The 22281-nt window shown below is 32.4% G+C and overlaps 1 protein-coding gene across 2 annotated transcripts in view; it reads right to left on the bottom strand.

Annotated features, from left to right (window-relative positions):
- LOC106461672 (methylthioribose-1-phosphate isomerase-like) overlaps positions 1-21555 on the bottom strand; it is a 24920-nt gene extending 3365 nt beyond the window's left edge. Inside the window, exons 1-4 of one of the 2 annotated variants that reach the window (XM_022388691.1) lie at positions 21262-21555; positions 17603-17838; positions 12915-13102; positions 2582-2983 (exon numbers count right to left, since the gene is read on the bottom strand). In XM_022388691.1, the coding sequence (XP_022244399.1) occupies positions 2582-2983; positions 12915-13102; positions 17603-17838; positions 21262-21390 (955 nt within the window). In that variant the 5' untranslated portion in view covers positions 21391-21555. The remainder of the gene's footprint in view (positions 1-2581; positions 2984-12914; positions 13103-17602; positions 17839-21261) is intronic. The other variant, XM_013921516.2, reaches the window with a different exon arrangement.
- Between the last annotated feature and the right edge of the window lie 726 nt (positions 21556-22281).

Here is a 22281-nt window from a genome sequence, read left to right as displayed (position 1 = left end):
AGTCCTGAGGAACAGGTCTCCAGAGACAGTGCAACAGGTAAACCACATTTCCTAATTTTTAAAAGCAAACTGATCTGGCAAAATCCCCTTTAGCTTTACTAATGATAGTCCATGAATAGCGGGCCATTAGAAATATCGTAATATGATATCACCATCGAGAATTGTGTACAGATGGTCTTATGGAACACCTCATCTCAACAGAGCCCATTGCAACCAGGAACTGATATAAAGGTTGCTAGTGCAGAATTTAAATACAAGCATACCCAACTGGGCAACACTCGCCACTGAATGGGATCCAAAAGAAATCAAAAGGGACCCTAGAATAGAAAAGAACAATAACTGTAAGACAGATAACACGTTACTCACCTAGTACTCATCTAGTAGAGGTAGTCAATACAGCCACAGGAGGAAGATGAAATCCCATCGAAGAGGAACTGCCAGATCGTGAAGGTAATGAGATATGAATGTGTCCGGAGAAGTCCACATACCACCACACAAAATATCTTCAAGAGAACAGTTCAACCAAACAGTCAAAGACATCAAAAAGTGTCGATTCTGGTGAGAGGTGATGTGGAGCATATTGCCCGAATAGGCAATATGAATTAACTTCTGAAGCCATCTGGTTAAAGTAACAGGTGATAAATCCCTGGACACTGCAGGATCCCAATGAATAAAAAGTCTGTTCCTACGGCTTCAAAATGGTTCCGTACGAGCCATATAACATCTGAGTACCCTGACGGGACATAACAAATGATCTGGCTCTACTGTAAAGATGAGAAATGCCAGGTAAATGAATAGGAGAAAAAGATTTGTTTCCTTCTCTGGAAGCAAGAGTTCTTGGAATAAATGATCTGTCAGGATAGAGCAAAACGTAGGTAGAATGATAGACAGTCTGCTGAACATGAATGGAAAATAAATCAGAACAACGGCATCCAGAAGCTAACAGCAATAAAAAAATAAACTTTGAGGGAAAGGTGATATAATGAACAGGAGGCCATGGATTCGAAGGGATGATGTGATAAAGCATGTAAAACAACCCTAAAGTCCCAATTAGGCAGTTGAAAAGGTTGTTTGGGTCGGAGAATATGAAAAGAACATAAGAGATAGAATAATACAGGGGAGTCAAAAACCTTCTGATATTTAGTATATTGATAAGTAGTTGCTAAGGGAGCTTTATATAAAGCAATGGTGGAAGAAGCAAGACCTTTTTCAAAAATCCATGTCAAAAAACATGATATCATGGAGACAGTTGGACAAAGGGGGTTGAAAGTTCTTCTCAGACACTACTGATAATAAGTAGTCCATTTCTGCTGATAGATTGCCAAAATATGTCACCAGAGGGATTTTGTCAAATAAACGTAAACTTTAGAAGTTAAATTCCTATTACGTGCAAAGGACTACATAACTTCCATGCATGAAGATTGAGTCATCAAACATTGGACCGAGATTGTCTCAATAAGAATGGGTGAAGAGGTAGAGGTGACATTCTTGAAGCAACTGTAGAAGAGGAAACGATGTCTGAACTGGCCCAAAAAGGTGCAATCAAGAGAACCTGACAAGGTGTGGAATGATTCATAGACAAGACTCTGGGTAAGAAACGTATAGGTGGAAAGGCATACAGATGTAGTCCCGTCCAGTCTTGACTTAAAGCATCTATCTTCAGGAATTACAGATGAGGAAAAGGAGATCAGAACAATGGTATCCATGCATTCCAATGGGTTTCAAGAGCGTCGATCATTGGTGCTCTAAACTGAGAACAAATCCATTGAAAAACCTCTTGATGTAACATCCATTCTGTAGGAAGAATTTCATTGGGTTGAGAAAGATTATCTGCAATCAAATTCATGACTCCTGGTACAAGGCAGGCCAAAACATGCATGTTATGGAAATGAGCCCAATACAGAAGATCCAAAACCTGGAAACAGAGATCCTGAGAATGAGTACCTTCCTGACGAGAAAGATAAAGAGACCACTGTGGAGTTGTCTGAGTGAATCATGACTATTTTCCCGATCAAGATAGGAAGACCTTGAATCATTGCTCGATGTACTGCAAGAAGTTCCAGAATGTTGATATGCAGGGTAGATTCGGAGTCCATCCAAACACCCTGGAATTCCTGTCCCCGAAGAAAAGCACCCCATCCGTGAAGAGATGGATATTTGGCTGAAGAAGTGGTAGCTAAACCCCAATAGTCATGTTGTTCCTGTCTAACCACCACTGGAGATCTGCAGTCTTGTTCTTGAATGGTTGCCGAGGGAAGTCGAGTGGGGTATATAAAAACTGGAGCAAGCAAACACAATGTTAGATGGCAAAATTGAAGATCGAGAAATAGCTATTGGAGTCAACAGAGGTATTTATGTTCTGGAAAGTGCATGTATTCCAGTTACCAAAGCAGAATTTGTAATCTTGTTGTTGCAAATAGTGTATTAATTACAATTTAAAAAAGATTGAGAAAGTGGGATCAAAGTAACATGACAATATTTTTTAAACGTTTACTATAACATAGTATGCAGTCCGGTAAAATCTACAAATTTTGTCATAAGAAGTTTAAAAAATCAAAATAGGTAAACTGGTAAAGCATACCTGTAGGAGCCAATGGGACTCCCTGAATATATGTCATCTCCACAGATGGCCGTTCTTCTATAGGAATAGCACCACCATCTCTTAAACTTAAATCAACAGTACTGACTGGTAAGGCTACGTAGAATGGTATTTTGTGATATTTAGCACAAACAGCAATTTGGTATGTTCCTATCTTATTAGCTGTGTCTCCATTGGCTACAACTCTATCTGCCCCAACAACCACTGCAGACACTTCTTTACTTTTCATCAGTGCAGCCACCATGCTGTCACATATCAAAGTAGAAGGAATTTTGTCGTGCATAAGTTCAAATGCTGTAAGTCGGGCTCCCTGGTTGTACGGCCTAGTTTCTGTGCAATATACATGGGCAAGCATTCCTCGAAGGTGGAGAGATCGTATTACCCCTGTAAAAAATGTTTTGTACCTTTCTCTTTCTTTTTTAGTAAAACAATTCATGAATTATATTAAGTTTTTCAAGCACAGCCTAGATATTTAAGGATAGCAGAACATATTGGACCATGTATTGATTGCAATCAAACTTGATAACAAAGATCTTTAACAATGCTTTTTGAAAATTTTAAAGACATACTTACAAGAAAGTATACTTTATATGTAAGAGTATACTATAAATTTAGTTTAAAATAAAACAAAACATAATTTCTTGTACTTTAAGTTTAAGTCCAATAACTCTGGTTCAAGCTTTTTTAGAATCTTGCACACAAAACCTTCATACTCTGGTTGTACTCACAATGTACATATTAAGTCAGTTTTGAAATTCATTTTGTTTAGCTAAGCATTAACATGAAGTTAATAAAATAATAAGCACTGATCAAATTCTTCTCAAAAGTCTTTTTTTTTAACTAGGTTTAACTGTTTCTTTATAACTTGGTAAAACTTCATTATCTTTCTTTGCATATTATTATAACAAGTATAAGGAAAAATTTATCATTAACTAAAAAAGCTCTGTAGTGCTGGTTACTGAACTTGAAAAAGGAACCAAACAAGATACTGATGGAAGTGGATTTATCACTTGATAGGCTGATGATCAAATAGCAGACTCAGCTGTCTTGACTTTACATGGAGAATAAAATCCCTATGTTACTGGCTTCCAAACTTTGTCAACTGAAAGTTTGGTGTTTGAATAGAACCTCAGCTTTCATCATTATACCTTTCCTTTAGTTAACTTTAGAATACTATTTTTATGACTATTTTACAATAGAGTAATATTTTACAGTTAGAAATTTTGGTTCTATTTGTTTGACAGTGAGGAAGTCAGTAATGTAGAGATTTTATTTTCTATGTAAAGTTGATCAAGTGATATGTCTACTTCCATCCCTATCTTGTTTGGTTCTTTTTTCAAATTCAGTAGCCAGCAACATAGCTTTATTATTTAGCAATAACTTTTCCTTATACTTGTTTACTTTTTTGGGTTACTAGATTATATTAAGTGTATTCTATAGCTTTATAAATTTTGCACATAATAATAATAAAATAGGCAGTCAAAGATTGTGAAGACTGTTTTGCTCTATCAAATGATGATAAAATTATAGATACTGCTAGAACTAGGTAGGCACTAAGCTTGTTGAAAAAAGATGATGAAGAACAAAAATAAGATATCTTGGATTTGGCTATTCATTAATAAAAAAAATTGGCTGGAAATGTAAAAATTAATAGCAAGGAATAGGTTGGCTCATTGGATAGAAGAAAGCACAGGATTGTTATAAATGGAATTTAAGCTGGATTAATGTCATAAGTAAGGTACCACAAGGCTCAGTGTTGGGACCTTTGCTGTTCTTGATTTATATCACTGATATATATGAAGGAATGGTCAACAAGTTACTTAAGTTTGCTTTTGATATTAAGGTTTTGTTAGCTGTGAAGAAGATACTGCTTTTATACTGAAAGATTTAAATTAGTTGACAAGTTGGGCAAATAAATGGAATATGGTTTTTAATTATAATAAATGCAAGGTAATGCATGCAAGTTATTAAAAATTTGAAATGTAAGTATAATACTGATGGGAAAAACCTTAACAGTGTTATGGAAAAAACATTTCTTGGCATTTTGGTTGCTCAGTCTCTTAAACCATCCAATCAAAGAGCTGTTGCTAGTGGTAGGGTAAATACAATTTTAGGTTTGTACCTACAGAAATAGTGAATGCAAGTCTAAAGAGGTTATAATTTCCTTACATTAGGAAGGATCTTGAATTGTTAGGAAGGGTTCAGAGGAGGGCTACTAGGATGATAGAAAGGCTGTCATACAAGGACAGGATAGGATCTCTGAAACTGACTCCTTTAAAAAAAAAAGAATAGTTAGAAGTGTTATGACTGAGGTGTTTGAGATAGTGATAGTGGCAATGCATCATCTTTTTCACACTTAATGGTGAGAATAGTAGGATTCAAGGACAAAAATACAAATTATGTAAGGCTAGGAGTCATCTTCAGCTAAAACAATTTGATTATTTTAATATTGTGATTGGTCTTTCAGATGAGTAGACACAGCAAACTTAAGGGAGTTTAAAAAAAGGCTTGATGAATATTTAAATGGTAGGAGCTGGCTTTGAGTTTGGTTTTTAGTAGATTGGATGGCATAGATGGACCATTCCTTTTGTTCTTAAATTTTATTTTATTTGTAGTTGTATTGAGGATGCTGAGGAGTACAGAATGACTTAATAGAATTTGTAACTCAGATAAATATTTGGCAAATGACTTACAACTATAGCAAGTACAAGGTAATATATTTGGGTTATCATAACTTGGGTCACATATTATAAAGATGGGAACTCACTCAGTAGTGTGGCTGAAGAAAAAAATCTTGACATATTGATGGATAAGTCGTTTAAACCAATATGCAGTGTTCTGTTGCTAATAATAAACCTAACATAAATTTAGGGTGTATTCATAAACATTGATTATACATGAAGTTATGTGATTATCTTACTGTACAAAATTAACAAATCACTAATTAGGCCTCTCTTGGAATTCTGTGTAAATTTTGATTGCATTTCTTAAAGGGTAAGGTTTTATTGGAAAGGATTCACAGGAGGATAACTAAAATGATTTTGGGAATGGAAAGGTTATCTTATGGATATGTTAAGATATTTTATTATTTATGAAGAAAAGAAGGGTAAGAGGTAATCTTGTTGAAGTTACAAAGTTATCTATGGGATTGATAGGATAGAGACCTCTGGTTTCTTTGTGATGCATAATGAAAAATAAAGGGATGAGAGAACACAAGTTTAAGATTTGGAAGAAAAGACAGATTATGTTACAGTTTTACTTTCTAATAGTGAGATTGACTTACAGAATTAGTTGTCATAATTTATTAAGGGGATAATCAATGATATACTGAAAAATAAAGGTGGGTTTAAATTTTTACTTTTCTCAAGGGTGGGTGTGCAAAGAAACCTTGAAGAACCAAAGTGAACCTTGTTATCCGTATGTTATGTTACAAAACTAAAGATTTTGATTGCTTTGAAGCAATTATTAGACTTAGTCACAATATTAAAAATAATCCAGGGAGTGAAATAAAGTACCCAGTGCCAAATGCTCCTAAAAATCCATTCAGGAACATAAAAATTTAAAAGGATGTGCTGAAATAGCACAGAAAATTTTACTGTGATCTTCTCTTGCTAGATATAACAACATCGTAGTTTCTAGCCAATATAAAAAATGGTGTATTCTGAACATAAGATCAACATTTTGTATTTTTATACCATGAATGTATGACTTTGTGGCCTGAAACCACTGCAGACTGGGGTGGACTGACCATACAGCTAGATATGATGTGGACTGAGAGCCCATGGTGGTAGGGACCTGTAGACCAGTCTAATAAAAAATTGTTATAAAAAAAAAAATTATATCAGATAAAAAGTTTAACATGGAAATTTACTTTTGCTTTTGAAAAATTGTGTGTTTGGCACGTCAATTAACCCTTTAAGCACTGTAGTGCACTATATAATGCATTTACAGTCATTGCATTTACAAAAATACGTGTTTAAATTTGTTCTTACATTTATATAATTAAAATCAACCCAACATTATTCTTCAAAATTACCAAATTGTCTTTTATTTAGATTATAATTTTTTTTTAATTTAAGATACATCAGATTGTTGTTCTCCATTCTAAAAGTATAAGTTTCTAATTGTAACTGTTATTGTGCATTTGACATTTGTAATTTAATTTTATTATTTTCATGATGTTTTTGCTAATCATTTTGATTATGAGTAATTACTTTATTTTTGAAAAATAACAGAAATGGATGAAACTGTAAGAAAATATATACACAAAAGTGGTGATCAGAAACACAAACAAAAACAAGAAGAGATAAAAAATTTAAACTTTGCCTAAAATTAGCATTTTTTGAAAATAATCAAAGAAAAGGATACTGATTTAAGTGCAGGTACTTACAATATATCTGCTACATAGATTGAAGAAAAAACTGATATTACTGTTTTACAGTCACCATACCCATCAGATCAACCAAAGACCACTAAACCTTCTCCTGCAAAAATTTTTAAGATTCAATCCTCAAATGCTCCAATAGAAAGTGTTGGTAGTAGTAATAGTTTGTTGATTGAACAAGAAAATGAAAATACCATTATACAAACACAAGAATCACCTGTAAAAGTTTCCTGCTCAAATGTCCCAGAACTAAGTGTGTCTTCTCATTCAACAAATGATTTTTTTAAAAAGCCTAAAAATATTACAAAAGAAAACTTCTGGAATTTTCATCCACATCAACAAACTAAAGATATACCTTACAATAGCAGAGTGGTTTACATTCGCAAAGATATTCATGGTAATGACGTCAAGCTCTCCTGGGTGACCTATAACAGAGAGAAAAAGAGTTTGCATTTGATGTTTACATCTGAAAGAAATCATGGTAATCAACTGATAATAGGGTGGTCAGACTGGAGACACATCATACCAAGATTATCTGGGCATGAAAAATCACTATGTCATCAGGACTCAACACAAGTTTATTTCGTGCACCTCCAAGAAAGAACGGTTGAGCACAGATTGTGACATGTTAGTCCAACAGGGCCAAATGCTTCAAAGGCGAGCAGTCCTGAGTGATATTATGGAAATTATTTTCTTCATTGTGGATTTCAAACTTTGTCGTATCGAAGCAAATATTCAGAAGCAGCAGCACATTGTTTGATGAAGACCATTTTAAAAATCGTGAAAATTTCTTAGAAGCAGTTAAATTGGTGTTAGAATATAATCCAGCTCTGAAAGGTATCACACAGAAGGCAAAAAAGCATGACCCATCAAAGAGGAGTAGAGGAAAAGTGGTTGCATTCATAAGCAAAACAACTATCACGAAACTTTTCAATTTTACTGGAAATATGATCAAAGATATTGTGGCTATGCAAGCTAAATAGGCTAGAATTTATTCATTACAAATGGATTGTACACAAGATATCTCTTCTCATTACCAGCGTGCCTTTGTTCTCAGATATGTTGTAGATGACCAGGCCAAGGAAAGACTTCTGCACCTTCTTGATGTAACAGACTATGGTGGGAAAAGCTTATATTCACTCAAAAGGAAATCTTAAATGATGTAGGACTTGATCTTTAACACTGCATTGGAGACTCACTTGATGGGGCTGCTAATATGAGTGGTGCATACAATGGCTTACAAGCACTAACGATAGAAGTATATGTCCACACTTGGTGCTATGCCCATGTTCTGCAAGTAGTGCCTGTATTGCAGCAGTTACCCTTTTCGAATTCTCAATGAATTGCTTAAGTTTTTTTTAAAGAATCATACAAAAGGATGCATGTCTGGGAGGATGAAATGAAGTCTTTTAAGTTAGGACATGGTAAGCATCAAAAGCTTGACACTCTTAGTCAAACAAGGTAGTCCAGTAGAATGGGAGCACTTTGAAAAAGATTTGGCAGTTATGGAAATTATTCGAATGAGATGCTTTCTGATCTTCTCAAAGTCTTGAAACGAGTCAGTGAATCCGGTAATTTCGGTCAGTCGGTGCTATATAATGCTAAAAATCTGTATGAAAACATGACCAAATTTGAAATAGTTTTGATGACTTTTATCTATATCAGAATGTTTGACATTACAACTCCTGTTTCTGACTATTTTCAATCACCTGGGCTTGACCTTCTTCAAGTATGGCATATAATAGATGATGCTACTTTCCATTTCAAAAATATTTCTAGAGATTTTGACAATTTATTTGAAACTACATCTACATTCATAGACCTAGTCAATGAAAAAGTTGCAGAAGAAGAAATTGTAATATAAAAGGTTTTCCCAAAAAATAAGAACTGCTGTTGTCCAAGATGCAAAAACAAATTTTAATATATCCTGCCACAATGTAGTTCTGAAACATTTGATGAATAGATTTGCTTCTCACAAAGGTCTATACAAAAAAATTTCATGTTTGATTCCAATCAATTTGAAGAAATATTGCTGAATCAGAGAAAGTTGATCTTTGAAAAATCAAATCAAGCAATTCCAGATATTGATTCTATTTCACTGCATGAAGAGTTGGTGTTATTTGCTTCAAACTATAAACACTTGAAAAGAAGCTTTCATGAAAGTGTTGTCACAAAAACAAAAGATGATGTATTGGATGAAATTGAACCTCAACCACATCTGCTTGTGAAAGAAGCTGTTTGTAGAACTTGTTTTTCATGTGCATTTAAACTTTTATGCAGTTATAAGTTGTGTTCTACTGCCTATTAAAACTTGTATGAGGCATACAAATATATCATAACACTTAGTGTTACTCAATGTTTATGTGAGAGATGTTTTTCCAAATTGAAGATTCTAAAAACTCACTTAAGAGCATCAACAACACAACAAAACTTGGAGGCACTGATACTCATTGCAGTCGAAAAAACATTTCTATCAACTTAAGGAACAACAAAGACTGTATAATCAATAAATATGTGTCTACAACAAAAGAGCTAAGCTCTTTGCTCCTTGCATAATTATTTTGTTTGTTTTGACATCTAGAAGTTTCTTTTTATTTACTTTAATAATAAAAATATTTTTGTTTGTCTGTTGCATTTTTTTTTTATTTTAGGGGAGCTATGATTATATTGTCTATTAAGTCAATCACTTGGCTGATTTTTACTAATTTCCCAAACAAATTATTATCATAATCACTTTAAGTATCATAACCAGGCTCAGACTAATATAAGTATCAATAAAATAACACAGCTATCCTAAAGCCAATCAGAAAATATAAGTCATAGCAATATTTGTCACGACTTAATTGAAAATTGGATATTTAGCTTTCTCTTTCTCTCTAGGTATCATGCCCATCTAAGGCATTGGTGAGCATAGTCTAAGACTGATCCCTGTCTCCCATTGCTCTTATCATTTCTATAGTGGTAATTCCTAGTCCCTAGACAACTGTTGATAGCAGCATCTCTCCTTTACTCTTCTTTCATGGGATTTTTCCTGTCATAATGATGTTTTCAATCTTTCCTTTTCTCATGATCTGTCCTACAAAACTCCAGTGTCTCTTTGTTAAATTTTCCCACAACATTTGTTTTGTCTTGGGCTTCTTTAGAAAGACTTCCATCTTAGGAACCACATTTTTACTGCATCGATGTGTTTCTTTATTGATTGTTGGTAATACTGTCTAACATTCGGAACCATAAAGAATGACTGGATGAACATAGCACTGTAGAACTTTCAGTCATGTTTCAATTCTCAATTTCTTGTTGTTGGTGAATATGGTCTTCATCTTTAGAAATGCTTCTTTTCCCAATCATATTTGCCTTTTGATTTCGTGATCACATTTTCCATCTGATGATATGCAGCTTCTAAGATATTGAAATTTATTTACCTGCTGATTGTTTCATTCCCAATGGTTAATCTAGATTCTGGTATTTCCTTCTTCTTAGTGATCACCATACATTCAGTCTCCTTGCAGTTGATGGTCAGTCCTTTTCTCATACTTTCCATTACAACTTTACTGAGGATGTTCTGTAGATCTTCTTTCATACCAGCAATATATACAGTATTATCTGCACATCTTAAATTGTTTACATTTTTCCCCACCAACCATGACCCTATGAATATCATTTTACTGTATAGATTGAATAGATCTGGTGAGAAAACACATCCCTATCTAACCCCTCACTGTATCTCAGTATATTCACTTATTTGATTTTCTATTCTCGTGGCTCCTATTTGTTCCCAATATAGGTTTCTAATTATTTGGAGGTCTTTCCCATCTGTGTATAAATTTTGTAATATTTCATGTTGTACTTTATCAAAAGCTTTTGCATATTCAATAAAGCAGACAAACAGATCATGTTGTATTTGGATTGCTCATTCTAAGAGTATCCTTAGCATTATTATTCTATTTATAGTGCATTTATCTCCTACAAAACTGCATTGTTCTTCTTGAATTTCAGGTCTCATCTGTTTCCTCACTCTCATCATTATTATCCTAAGGATTATTTTGGTGATATGACTCATGAGGCTTATTGTTCGATATAGCTCACATTCAATTGCACCTGGTTTCTTGAAATTGACTTACTTAATGTTCTATTGGAATTTTGGAGATTTAGCTATATAATGCTTTATGTTTACTATAATCTCTGTAGCAGAAGCATGACTCTCCAGTAATGTACAATTCTTTGGATTTCAGGGCAAGATATTGAGTAAATCATGTAATGTGTCCATATGCAGCCTCATCTGCTTATACCTGCTTGGCTCTACATACTAATCAGTGGATTGTTGGAAATTTCAATAGAACCCTGGTCTAACTTACGATATTTTATTATTCTTGTTCCTGTCCTTGTTCTGTGCAGGCATAATTTGGAAATATTTTTTTCATTTCAACAGCCAATTAGTCTTTGCACTGAAATTTGAAACTTGGCAGCAGAGTAAATTATAAGGAACTAATTTTATTTGTATGAATAAATATTTTGTTTTATTTGTAGATTTGTGTTTCCTATGTTGTCTATGTTTGACATTATTCTCTACATATCTTTTTTTAAACCTGGAACCTGCATTTTACAAATGTTTATAAGTGCCTGAAACAGTTTTACCTATAATCAGTTCAGCATTTGGAATTGGGCCAATTATCGCATAATTGGGCAACAACTAGAATTAGTGGAATTTCCCAATCACGGAAAACTGACTGTCTAGAAATTTAAAATACCATCATCCAGTTCACTTTATTCACAACAATAATTTTCTGATTTGTAAGTATGCTTACAATCACGACCCTGTACATTTTCCTTTTGATATAAAACATTATTCACCATAAAATAAAAACTCTTAACAGTTAAACATTCTCAGTCTGTTTCTCATTTATTTACAAAAGTTGATACACTGAACAAGAGATAGATTAAGAAACAATGCTCTGCACATTAATTTCTTTACAGACCATACATTAGCAAATTGTCGAGAACGGCATCACATCAGCAGAACTAATAAACACTGTGTGGTTGCTGGAAGTCTATGTGGACTCTTCCCAAGAAGTTCTTGGAATGATACGCCATGTGGCTCCCTGTGCACTGTGTATTAGCCAATTGTTTGGGGAGGCAGGCAAAGATCTCATCTCAACAGAGTGATTATAAATTATTGTTTGAATTGTGCATGTCAGTATAAGCTGAGATTAGTAAACAGGTATATACAAATACTTACAAAATAACTAACCTATTGGACAGCTATGTAACATTCCATTTCATCATTTGACAGTCACATTACTTACGAATATGCATAGTTCCAAGAAGTTACCTTCAAGCTAGTTGTGGCTCGACAAGTGTGATTGCTTCTGAATGAGAAAAACTAGATATTTTGGGTTTTTCAAGTAGGAAACAAATGGTTGAAAAACAAGAATCATGAAGGTGGGTAATTGTCGTAACTGGAACTGGAATCGGGCCGATTGTGCACTATGATAATTGCCAATTGGTGATTTCCGTTTGTGACATGATCAGTAAAACAGTAGCCTGAAAGATATCAGCACACTTGTATCCTACCCCTTATTGTGACCAGCAATGACACTAATCTGATAGCTCAAACATGTAACCCGGGATGCACAGATTAGTTTCCAGGACAAAAACCTTTCACATTGGTGCATTTCAAGAATGCATAATGAAAACATTTAGTGAAACTATGGTGTGGGGGGTACTGTTTTCTTCTGTAAGTAATTAACATTTGTGACATGTGATGTGATTTGTTTAATAACTCAATTTCTTCTGCAGCCCTCTGTTAGATGCACTGAAGTTGTTTTTAATCAATAATATACACATAATATTGTGTTAATGCAAGTACTGTACTGTGTTACAGTATGGTTATCTTCATATATATGTACCATGGCATAAAAATGTAGTACTCACCCAAAGCTGTTCCATATCCAGCAGTTGCCAAGCTACCAGTGTTACAATGTGTAAGAATAGTGGCTTGACTGCCAGTGGATAAATGGTTTATAATGTGTGATGCTCCATGTTCCCCAATGGCAAGATTTTTCATCTTACATTCTCTGAATATGTCCTCTGCTTCTTTAATGATCCTGAAAGAGAAATCACTTATACAAAGAAATTAAAATTCCCTCTTAAGTACATATAAAAGGTGAAGAGGTTTTAATTTTCTCTAACAGAAAAAAAAAGAGCTTTCTGAAGATCAAACAATAGAATCTGAAACATTCTCTTGGTGAAACATGAGCAGTTTACAAATACTTAGCCGTATAATGCCTATTCTCCTTAAGATTCAGAAATGCAAACAATATTACTTTCCTTTTGAGATTTGCTAGCCCTGAGACTTCTTATCCTCCAAATCAGCATTTCATAACCTGCTGTACAAGTTATTCTAAGGGAAGAATTTTGGTAAAAATTAAACAACTAAAAAACATTAAAATTAATATATGTCCAGGTTGAAGGTATGAGAATATTCTGGAAAAAGATACTTAACCTGAAAAAGTTAGGGAATCAATTCTCGAGATAATGGTCTCACTGTTGAGTTAAAAGATTGTGATATATCTGCTGATATGAAAATTATCCATTTACCAATTTATTGTTATGTAATAAAATCAATGATATATTTTATTATCTAACCCCCACTATTACTGGTCTTTCAGATGATATACAGTACAGTCATATGATAACAAAGTCCACTAAAATCTAGGCCTAATCACTTCATGACTGGACATGAAACATAAACCAAGGCACAAAATTCAGCTATCATATGCAAATTGCATTATTCACATACCTTAAGAGAATTAAAATACCATTTTCCAATGTAAATCTTCTGCTGAAAAAGTTATGGGATTACACTTGTTTTATACATGATTTAAGGAAATAAATTAAGGTAAATAATTGTGGTGACAGAAGTATCTCTAAAAATCTCATAACATTCAAATTTATCAAATATTTTTCCTTAATTCCTGTACTAAATTCATTAAGGTAGATCAGAAATTCAGATACTGGTATAGAGCATTGTAGGCTCATAACATTGATGATATATTTATATTAAAACATAAAAGTAAGGTTCCTTTTAGTGTAATTGTAAATTCTTTCACTAGCTCTCACTCTCAGTTAAATTTCAGCAACCATATTTAAACATATTTTTATCTCTCTACAAACTAACTGACAATTTTAGAATATTCAAATGCTTACAACAAATTAAATATCACATAAAATGAATGTCAATTATTGTTATTACAATATCATGACAGCAGACATGAAAATTTAAAACTGTTTTTACTTATAGTATCACTACATTTTAAAAATGTTTTTAAACAAAATTAAAAAATTTATATATTCTATTTACAACACAGCATAAGTAAGCAAACAAGGCTAGAGATACTGTAAACATTATTTACTCAAACTACAAATCCCTAATTTGAATCCATCAAATGTAATTCTAGGTAACAGCATGGATCAAAAATAGGGGTTTGTAGTTTGAATAAATAATGTCTACAGTATCTACTGCCTTGTTTGCTTACTTTTTTTTACAGTCTCTATTTGCAAGTTTTTAAATTCCCATTTTTTTATTTATCTTGTTCATATATGTATGTGTTTTAAAAGTAAAAAGCTGAGGATGGTCATTGAGATATTTAACTATGTTGTACACTGGTGAACCAAGGGGATAAACAGTTTGGCAGAGTAGAATATTAGTCTTTTATATTTTTGGTAGGAATTGTGATATGATGAATTGACAATTTATAGTATTCTCCTTTTGTTCATCCTCTTTCCTGTTTTTTTAGATAGGCCAATTTAGCTTCTTGTAACAAGAATATGGGAATAAAAGGTTATATTTTTAATCATACTACTTTTGGGCCATGACTAGTTTTATTAGTTATAACCTTTATCAGCTAGAATAATAACTACACCATTACTGTTTCTTAATTCTTCTAAATACAAATTAAATTCAAGTGCAGTCTCCTTGTATATATCAAAGTATGAAAAATGTTGCTTCAAGTTCTGCCCTTTTTATTTGGTACTGAAATAACAACAGTCATAGCTTCTATATTTGTTATTATAATATCATTACACAAAATTTGTTTTGGCCCATGGCAAAGTTTAATCCCAACAACAGAATGTCTTATTTGGTTCAGTTTTCATTCAAGTTTCTTACATTGTATTTACAACCAATGGCATCTTTTCTTTGAAATAACTTCAAAAACTTTTTAACCTGATTTAATTTCTAAAATGCCTTAAATTTCCTTTTTGTTGTCTACTTTATAGATTTCTTTCTTCTGGTTTGCAAACTCTTTATTTTCTGTTATTGTGTATATGTAAAATTCAGTCGACCAGTATTCTTCTATTGTTTTCTTACAAATCGTGTTGTCCAGTTAAACCATTTGCTGCCTGAATAAGAAGCAGATTTTGGCCATAATATATTTTGTAAAATTATCGTTTTCTTTTATGAAACATTCTAAATAATATGGCAACCTAATCTCTCAGTCATTAATATAAAAATGTTTATATATTTATACTATTCATCAGTATATCTTTATGAACCCAATATATTGAAATATTATACATATATCTAGTATAAAAATTATCATGCTTCACAACAGGATTTGCAATTTGTTCTATATTATTTTCAAAAAAGTATATTTGTTGCTACTTAATGCTTTCCTTTACTTAGACCCAAGAAAATTGTAACAGTGATATACTACTTTCTGGATTCTATAAGCTCAGTATCATTATCATCATAAATAAGTTACATATATTTTAAGACAGTAATATGTCTTATATTATAAACTCTTTCAAGACAGGTCATGGGTGAAAGGCCATGTCATCTCATTTGTTGACTTGCATTCATATAATACGTTTAGTATCAAACTGTAGATTATAATTCAAATTTTAGAACTATACATTACTCAATTTGTTAATTTAAAAGTAAATATTAAAAAACACAGATAAACATTGATTTTTGAATGTCACGTGGTATGTTGAATGCAGCACTGGATCAAATTATATGTCTATAGTTTTGAACAAATTAGAAACTCAAATTACCGATATTGAGAAGCTAGAACATAAAATAAGAACGTCTTATCTTTTCTATTTACTAAGATATTGCTTATGTAATAAATCAAACAGTGGCATCCCACCCACCTCTTTCCATTTTTGGAAATGTTCTCTTATATGCACTTACTTCTACATATGACATGAATAACCAATCGAAAGCTCAGAATGTCCTTATAGTGGCTTTCTCAGCCATTTTAATGGGCTTGGACTATTTCTTTCTTTTTAACCAATATTTCAAGGAGGTAGGGTGTGTCTTTAGTCTGCTTGAAATTTCATATTCTTTTAGACTAAAATACATCTTAGTTACTAACCTTGATAAATTACAGTGGAATTCTATGGTACTGATATAGTAATTTATGATATTTTAGATATTCAAATGTATATATAAAACCTAAAAAAATTATTGTTTCTCATTCTCCTCGTGCAAAATTTTTAAAGGCTTAGAAACCTACGTCAAACAGCAACCAAGTATAAAGATCGTAACTAGAAGAGATAACTGTTTGCTTTACTTCTTTATTTAATGTTCTATGGTTTAAGAAAAATAAGTTTAAGAACTTATTTCAAAATAGCAATAATTTATATACATTTTTAGTGTATAATAATTGAAATTTGACTGTATTTTACAAAATACTAGTCTACTAAAGCACAGCCAAGACAAGTTACTTTGTACAGACCAAAGGTCAGTTTTATGTTATTGGATACGGTAACATGAGTGCTCATGTGCAGCTCCAATGTAACTTCTGTACTGTTAGCCTGGCATGGCTGAAAGGTCAATGTAATAAAAATAATAAATATATATAAATGTATAATGTTATAGGATTTAAGGTATTTAGTCTAAACATTTATGTTTTTGTGTTATAATCTGTGTTCATTCTAGAATGAAAGAGGCATAATTTGTATATATTTCCTAATTTTTTATGGTTGTCACGAGATCGGTCAAATCTACCGAACTCGTACAGAGATTCATTATTGAAAATAACAGATAAAATATAAAGTTTTGTATTAAGAAACATTTGATAACTATCCATACATTATAAAGATTTTGCATGTGAAATTTGAAATTTTTTTTGATACATAGAAGTATTTTTAATCTTAAAATGAATATTACTTTGCACGATAGACATTGCTTTACAAACCTTAAGACTTAATAAAAAAAAGTAGATATTTTGTGTATGAAAGCATTGTAATGTTTACTGATAGTTTGCTTAATTTCATTAACATTCGCTTACTAATTTAAAAATTATAGCATGAAAACTATAACCAGCATAGAATGGTTATGAGGTCAGTCCCAGGGACCAAGCCCATGCTGAAAGAGTTAAAGGCCCACTAAAATGAGACTAAAAACAAAGAAATGCAGCTACGTCAAACAAATTGCAAACTCTATTATAGTGGTTCCTCATGACTTGTTGGAAACTATTTTTAGAAATACAGAAAATCTAGTACTAATTTTCTTTTGTGAATAAAATACAAGTCTATAAATTTAACAATCAAAACCTTTTAAGAAATTTCTTATTACAATAACATAACAATACATATAAAACAATTCCTATTACCTTTCTTTCATATCATTTACAGACAATTTGTTATCTTGAAGTTGTACAGATAGCAAGGAAATAATTCGATTTGCTGCATTCCTAAGATTAATTGCTGTGGGTCGTGAAGTCTGTAAGTACTCTAACTGCTCTTTAACCACTTCATAAAGTTGTTCTTTGGAGTTAAAATCCTTCTCATTCAGTTCCACTGCTACTCCTAGAACAGCAACATTGGCAATGGCAGGTGCACCACGTACCTACTGGATAAAATCACATTAAATAAACTGTTCTTGATATATTCTTTCACAATTAAAAAAAAATCAATCATAGTATTGATGGAACTTTCAAGATATTTCATATGGCCTTAATCTTTTTTTGACCTATCAGATAAATTTGAAAACATTTTATAATGAAAAATTTGATGATCTAATTTACAAAATTTACATTTTTAAATAATAATCTATAATTTTTTCACACTTGGATGAATATTCACAACTATTTTTATGTAACTTTCTGCTCCATTTCTGATAATTCTATAACATTGTCATTATCTACAAACCACAGTACAAAGGATGTTACAGAAACAAGCATATTTAAGCACATTATCCAAAAACGTATTCTGCATAATCAATTCATAATAGTTAGCATAAAGAAAATTTTGCTAATAGTTTGTTATATCAAAAGGCTTCTGACATATCACTGCCTCATACATACTATAGTATTTCCTAACATGATTAAATGGAATCCATCATGTGTTAATGTTTCTCCCCTACCCTTAAACCTTTTCTTCAGATATATGTATATATAATAAACCAGGTAATTTGTTCATTCAGACAAATCCATTATTATATCTAATTTCATTCTTTCATCCTGCTTAAAATTCTTTCATATCTAACAAGTGGTAAATTTCCTGAAATGGCTACCTGACAACTTTTATTCTTAAAGCTCCAAAGTACAGTAGTTGAGTACATTATATTAAAATTTCAGCATCTTTAATGCAATTTGAAATTATAATTGCATATAAAAGCAGAATGATTGAAGTGTAAAGGAATCCTGAAATTAGCAAGATTATTAACATTTAGTATAAAAAAAAAAAAGAAATAAAAGTGGCTCGGATGAAGAAAAATGGTGATAGGTATAAACAATCGAGGTGATAAATACAATAATTTTTTCATTCTTATTAGGACAAAGTCAAAAACTACTAAGTTAAAAATTTGTTGATGTTCCCTAACTATCTTTGTTGATGGCATACCTGTGAGTCAGAAAACTCAGAAAGAAAGAGTATGATGACTTATTAAAACATTTACCTGTAGACATGGTTGGAGAACAATTGTGCACAATGAGTGCCAAAAAAGTTGATTATAATACAAAGATTTCCAATATGCCCTGAAGGTTTTATCCTACAGCCAACACTTTCTCATGTCAGTTATTCCATACTTAGCTTAACTTTCAGTAAATCACTGACGTAGCAATCATAAAATATGTAGAATTATCTATACAACATCTTCTTGAGTTTAAAACTAGTTCTGTATAAACTCTGAATCAATTATATTAAACAAAAACAGTAGCTTATGCATTCTATCTCTGATGCAAGCATTATATTCACAGAGATGGGTGTGTTGTTTTTCTTCACCACTGTAGGAAACTGTGTGATGTGGAACTACATGAAACTGACTATACATCCACCAGAGACTCAACTCAAACAAGTTCAATCACACCATCCATGTTTCTGGCAAGTTTGGAGTCTGTAAACTAAAGATTCAGACATTTTGCTAGCTTTCTTCTTGGCATGTTGATGTAATTATTTCTATTATTTGGCAGAATTTGGCAAGTTGAATTTTTGACAGACATTTTCACAATCCTTTTTTTTTAAATCTATGTAAATGATACTTTTATTTGGAACTATCATTTCAGGCCTTGTATAGATCTTGTAATGCTATTATACTGATGGATCAATGGGTAATATAACGATACAATACTTAATATTAAATTTTTCCTTTTGCATGTGGTGTCATATTTTTGAAACACTAAAATATTCTGAAAACCTTTTCTTTTTCAGAAACACTTGGTATAATAAGTATGGTTACACCATTTCATCAAGTTAACCTGGCATCATCTGTGCATGATGTTGATAATTTTCAGAAAAATTATCATTTGGAGGATTTGATGTGCAGTTCAGGAACTTGTGAGGCTAGGTTATAATCAAGAAATTTCTTGAGAAATTTGATGACCAGTTTTGTCTTTTCTATGCAGAGTTGAGTTTTTAACCTGTTTAACAGAAGTTTTGCAGTTGAGACTGTATGTTCCACACAAGTGTTTACTTAATGTTAACACATTGTGAAAACCAAATACAAGAAAAGGACTCTTGTAGTTGTTAAAAACTTAATACATTCTCTGAAGAGAAAAAATAAATGACTACAGGAGGTACCACATTAGTATAACTGAAAAACTTGCTTATTATAGGTTACAGAGAGTATAATAAATATGGTTACAATGCTTCACTTCTCCAAACAACCATTCTCAAAATATTATCAATATCATGAAAAGATTATGCCAGGCTAACATGGTGAAACATTGTAACTGTACATACTATACTCTGTATATCCAATAATGAAGTTTTTCAGTTATACTAACAAGGTATTCCCTTTAATTATTTACTAAAGCATTCTGCTTACATTTGAATTATCTCATAAAGTAAGGTGTAGTAAGGCTCTGAATTAGGTAAAGGACAAAAATTGAGAGCAAGAGATTCAAAGCCTAAATTTTGGACAACTGATGTTATTTTTGAACCAAATGCAAATATCTACACATGAACTATACTGTTACTAAATTCACTTATTCAGTGTATTTTGTTTTTATATATTGTTAAACACAAAGCTGCACAATGGATTATCATCCTAATTTGGATCACATATGTAATATACAAAGGAATCAACTCAACGTCACGACTAAAGAAAAGGATCTAGACATAGCGATGGTTAAATACTCAAGCCATCAAAGTAGTGCTATGTTGCTAGTAATTAAGCTAAGATAAGTTTCAGGTTTATTTATAGAAAATTAATTACAAGTCAAAAAATGTAATTATTTATACATAAGGTTCTATTTAGGCCTCAATTGGAATACTTTACACACTCTTGGTCCCCTTATATGAAAAAAAAAAGGATAATGAATTATTACAAAAAATTCAGTGGATGGCCATTACTATCAGTATGATTCCAAAAATGGAAGGGTAATCTAATATGGTTAAAATATCTCTCACTTGATTTTAATTCTCTTCAGAAAATATGGGTAAGAAGTGGTCTTATTGACATTTACAAGATTATCCAAGAGACTGAAAGGACAAAGACCTCTGATTTCTGTGTGGTATGTTCTAAATTGTACAAGAGGACACAAATTTGAAACTTATAAACAACAGGATATGCTACAGTTAAAACAGTCTAATTTTTCTAACAAGGTGACTGACTTAATTAAGCCTTAAGGAATGAGTTGTCATTGGCAATGGCAGCAGTAGAGATTACAGGAGATTAAAATGGGAATTGCTGAAGACAGAAAAATTCAAGCTCTAGACGAGTATGTAAGAGTTTACTACAGTTTAAAGTGTTACAATTTTACAAATTTAAAACTATTAACAGGAAGCAACACAAATGTTTGGATACACTGGACTCTTACTCTTAGCCTACCTTCATTGACCGAATAACTTCCCAGGTCTGCGTGACATTTGTTACACCTTGATAAGTACACGAATGGGGTAATTTTAACTGATCTAAAACTTCTAGTTTTCTGTTATTATATTTTATTGCCTCTAACATATTTGTTTTGTAAAACTTTATAACAGAATACTATGCAACCACTATGTCCCCTGCTACATGCACGATGCAATTTGATCAGTTATGATCGTGCTTAGTAGTGGTTACTATGGGTCTAGTCTACTTGCTGGACTTCCGTATACCCGCTATCGTGAATATACTACTTATGAATTTAAGCCGTCTCCAAATTTTATATTCTCCTTGTGATGCACTATTGTCGTTAATTCTATATTAATAAATTCTATTAATAAGACATCCTCTTAAAGATAAAATCATACGACAACATTTAAATCGTGATAAATACCGAAATAGGCGAGAATATGTGAGTAATAAAAATAATAGTAAATACATGAATAAGTCCTAAGTAAGAAAGTACGAAATAAGTCTATTCTTTATAAAACTTGTTTCTTCTTCGACAGTGGCTTTTTCAGCTGACACGTCTTCAGCAGCGTCATTTGTTCCATTGTTCACTTCATCCCAACTGAAATGTCCTGGACCGTGATAATGCCAAAGCCTGTTGGCATGCACCACCTTTGGCTTACCTCGCTGACCACATTTTATTCGGAAAGTCACGTCTGAGAGACGATCCACTATGTCATGTGGGCCTTCCCATGGAGAATACAACTTAGGAGACTTCCCTTTGGTCTTCCTGGGATTATACAACCACACCTTGTCTCCTGGTACAAAGCTAACTTCAGTAGATCTCTTATCATAAGATAACTTCATTGAATCAGCAGACGTTTTCAAGTTTGAGCACACTTGATGGTGAATATCATCCATCCTTTCCGATAAAACTTTCACAAACTCTGACACATTTTCAGGAAACTCTTCATAAGGTGGGCGTCCTGTTAACAGATCCACTGGCAACCGAAGTTCCCGACCAAACATCAACTT

The sequence above is a fragment of the Limulus polyphemus genome, unplaced genomic scaffold, assembly GCF_000517525.1.
Source record: "Limulus polyphemus unplaced genomic scaffold, Limulus_polyphemus-2.1.2 Scaffold1008, whole genome shotgun sequence".
Lineage (NCBI taxonomy): Eukaryota > Metazoa > Arthropoda > Merostomata > Xiphosura > Limulidae > Limulus > Limulus polyphemus.
The sequence above is the reverse complement of the archived record's forward strand: the minus strand, read 5'-3'. Positions and strand labels throughout refer to the sequence as shown.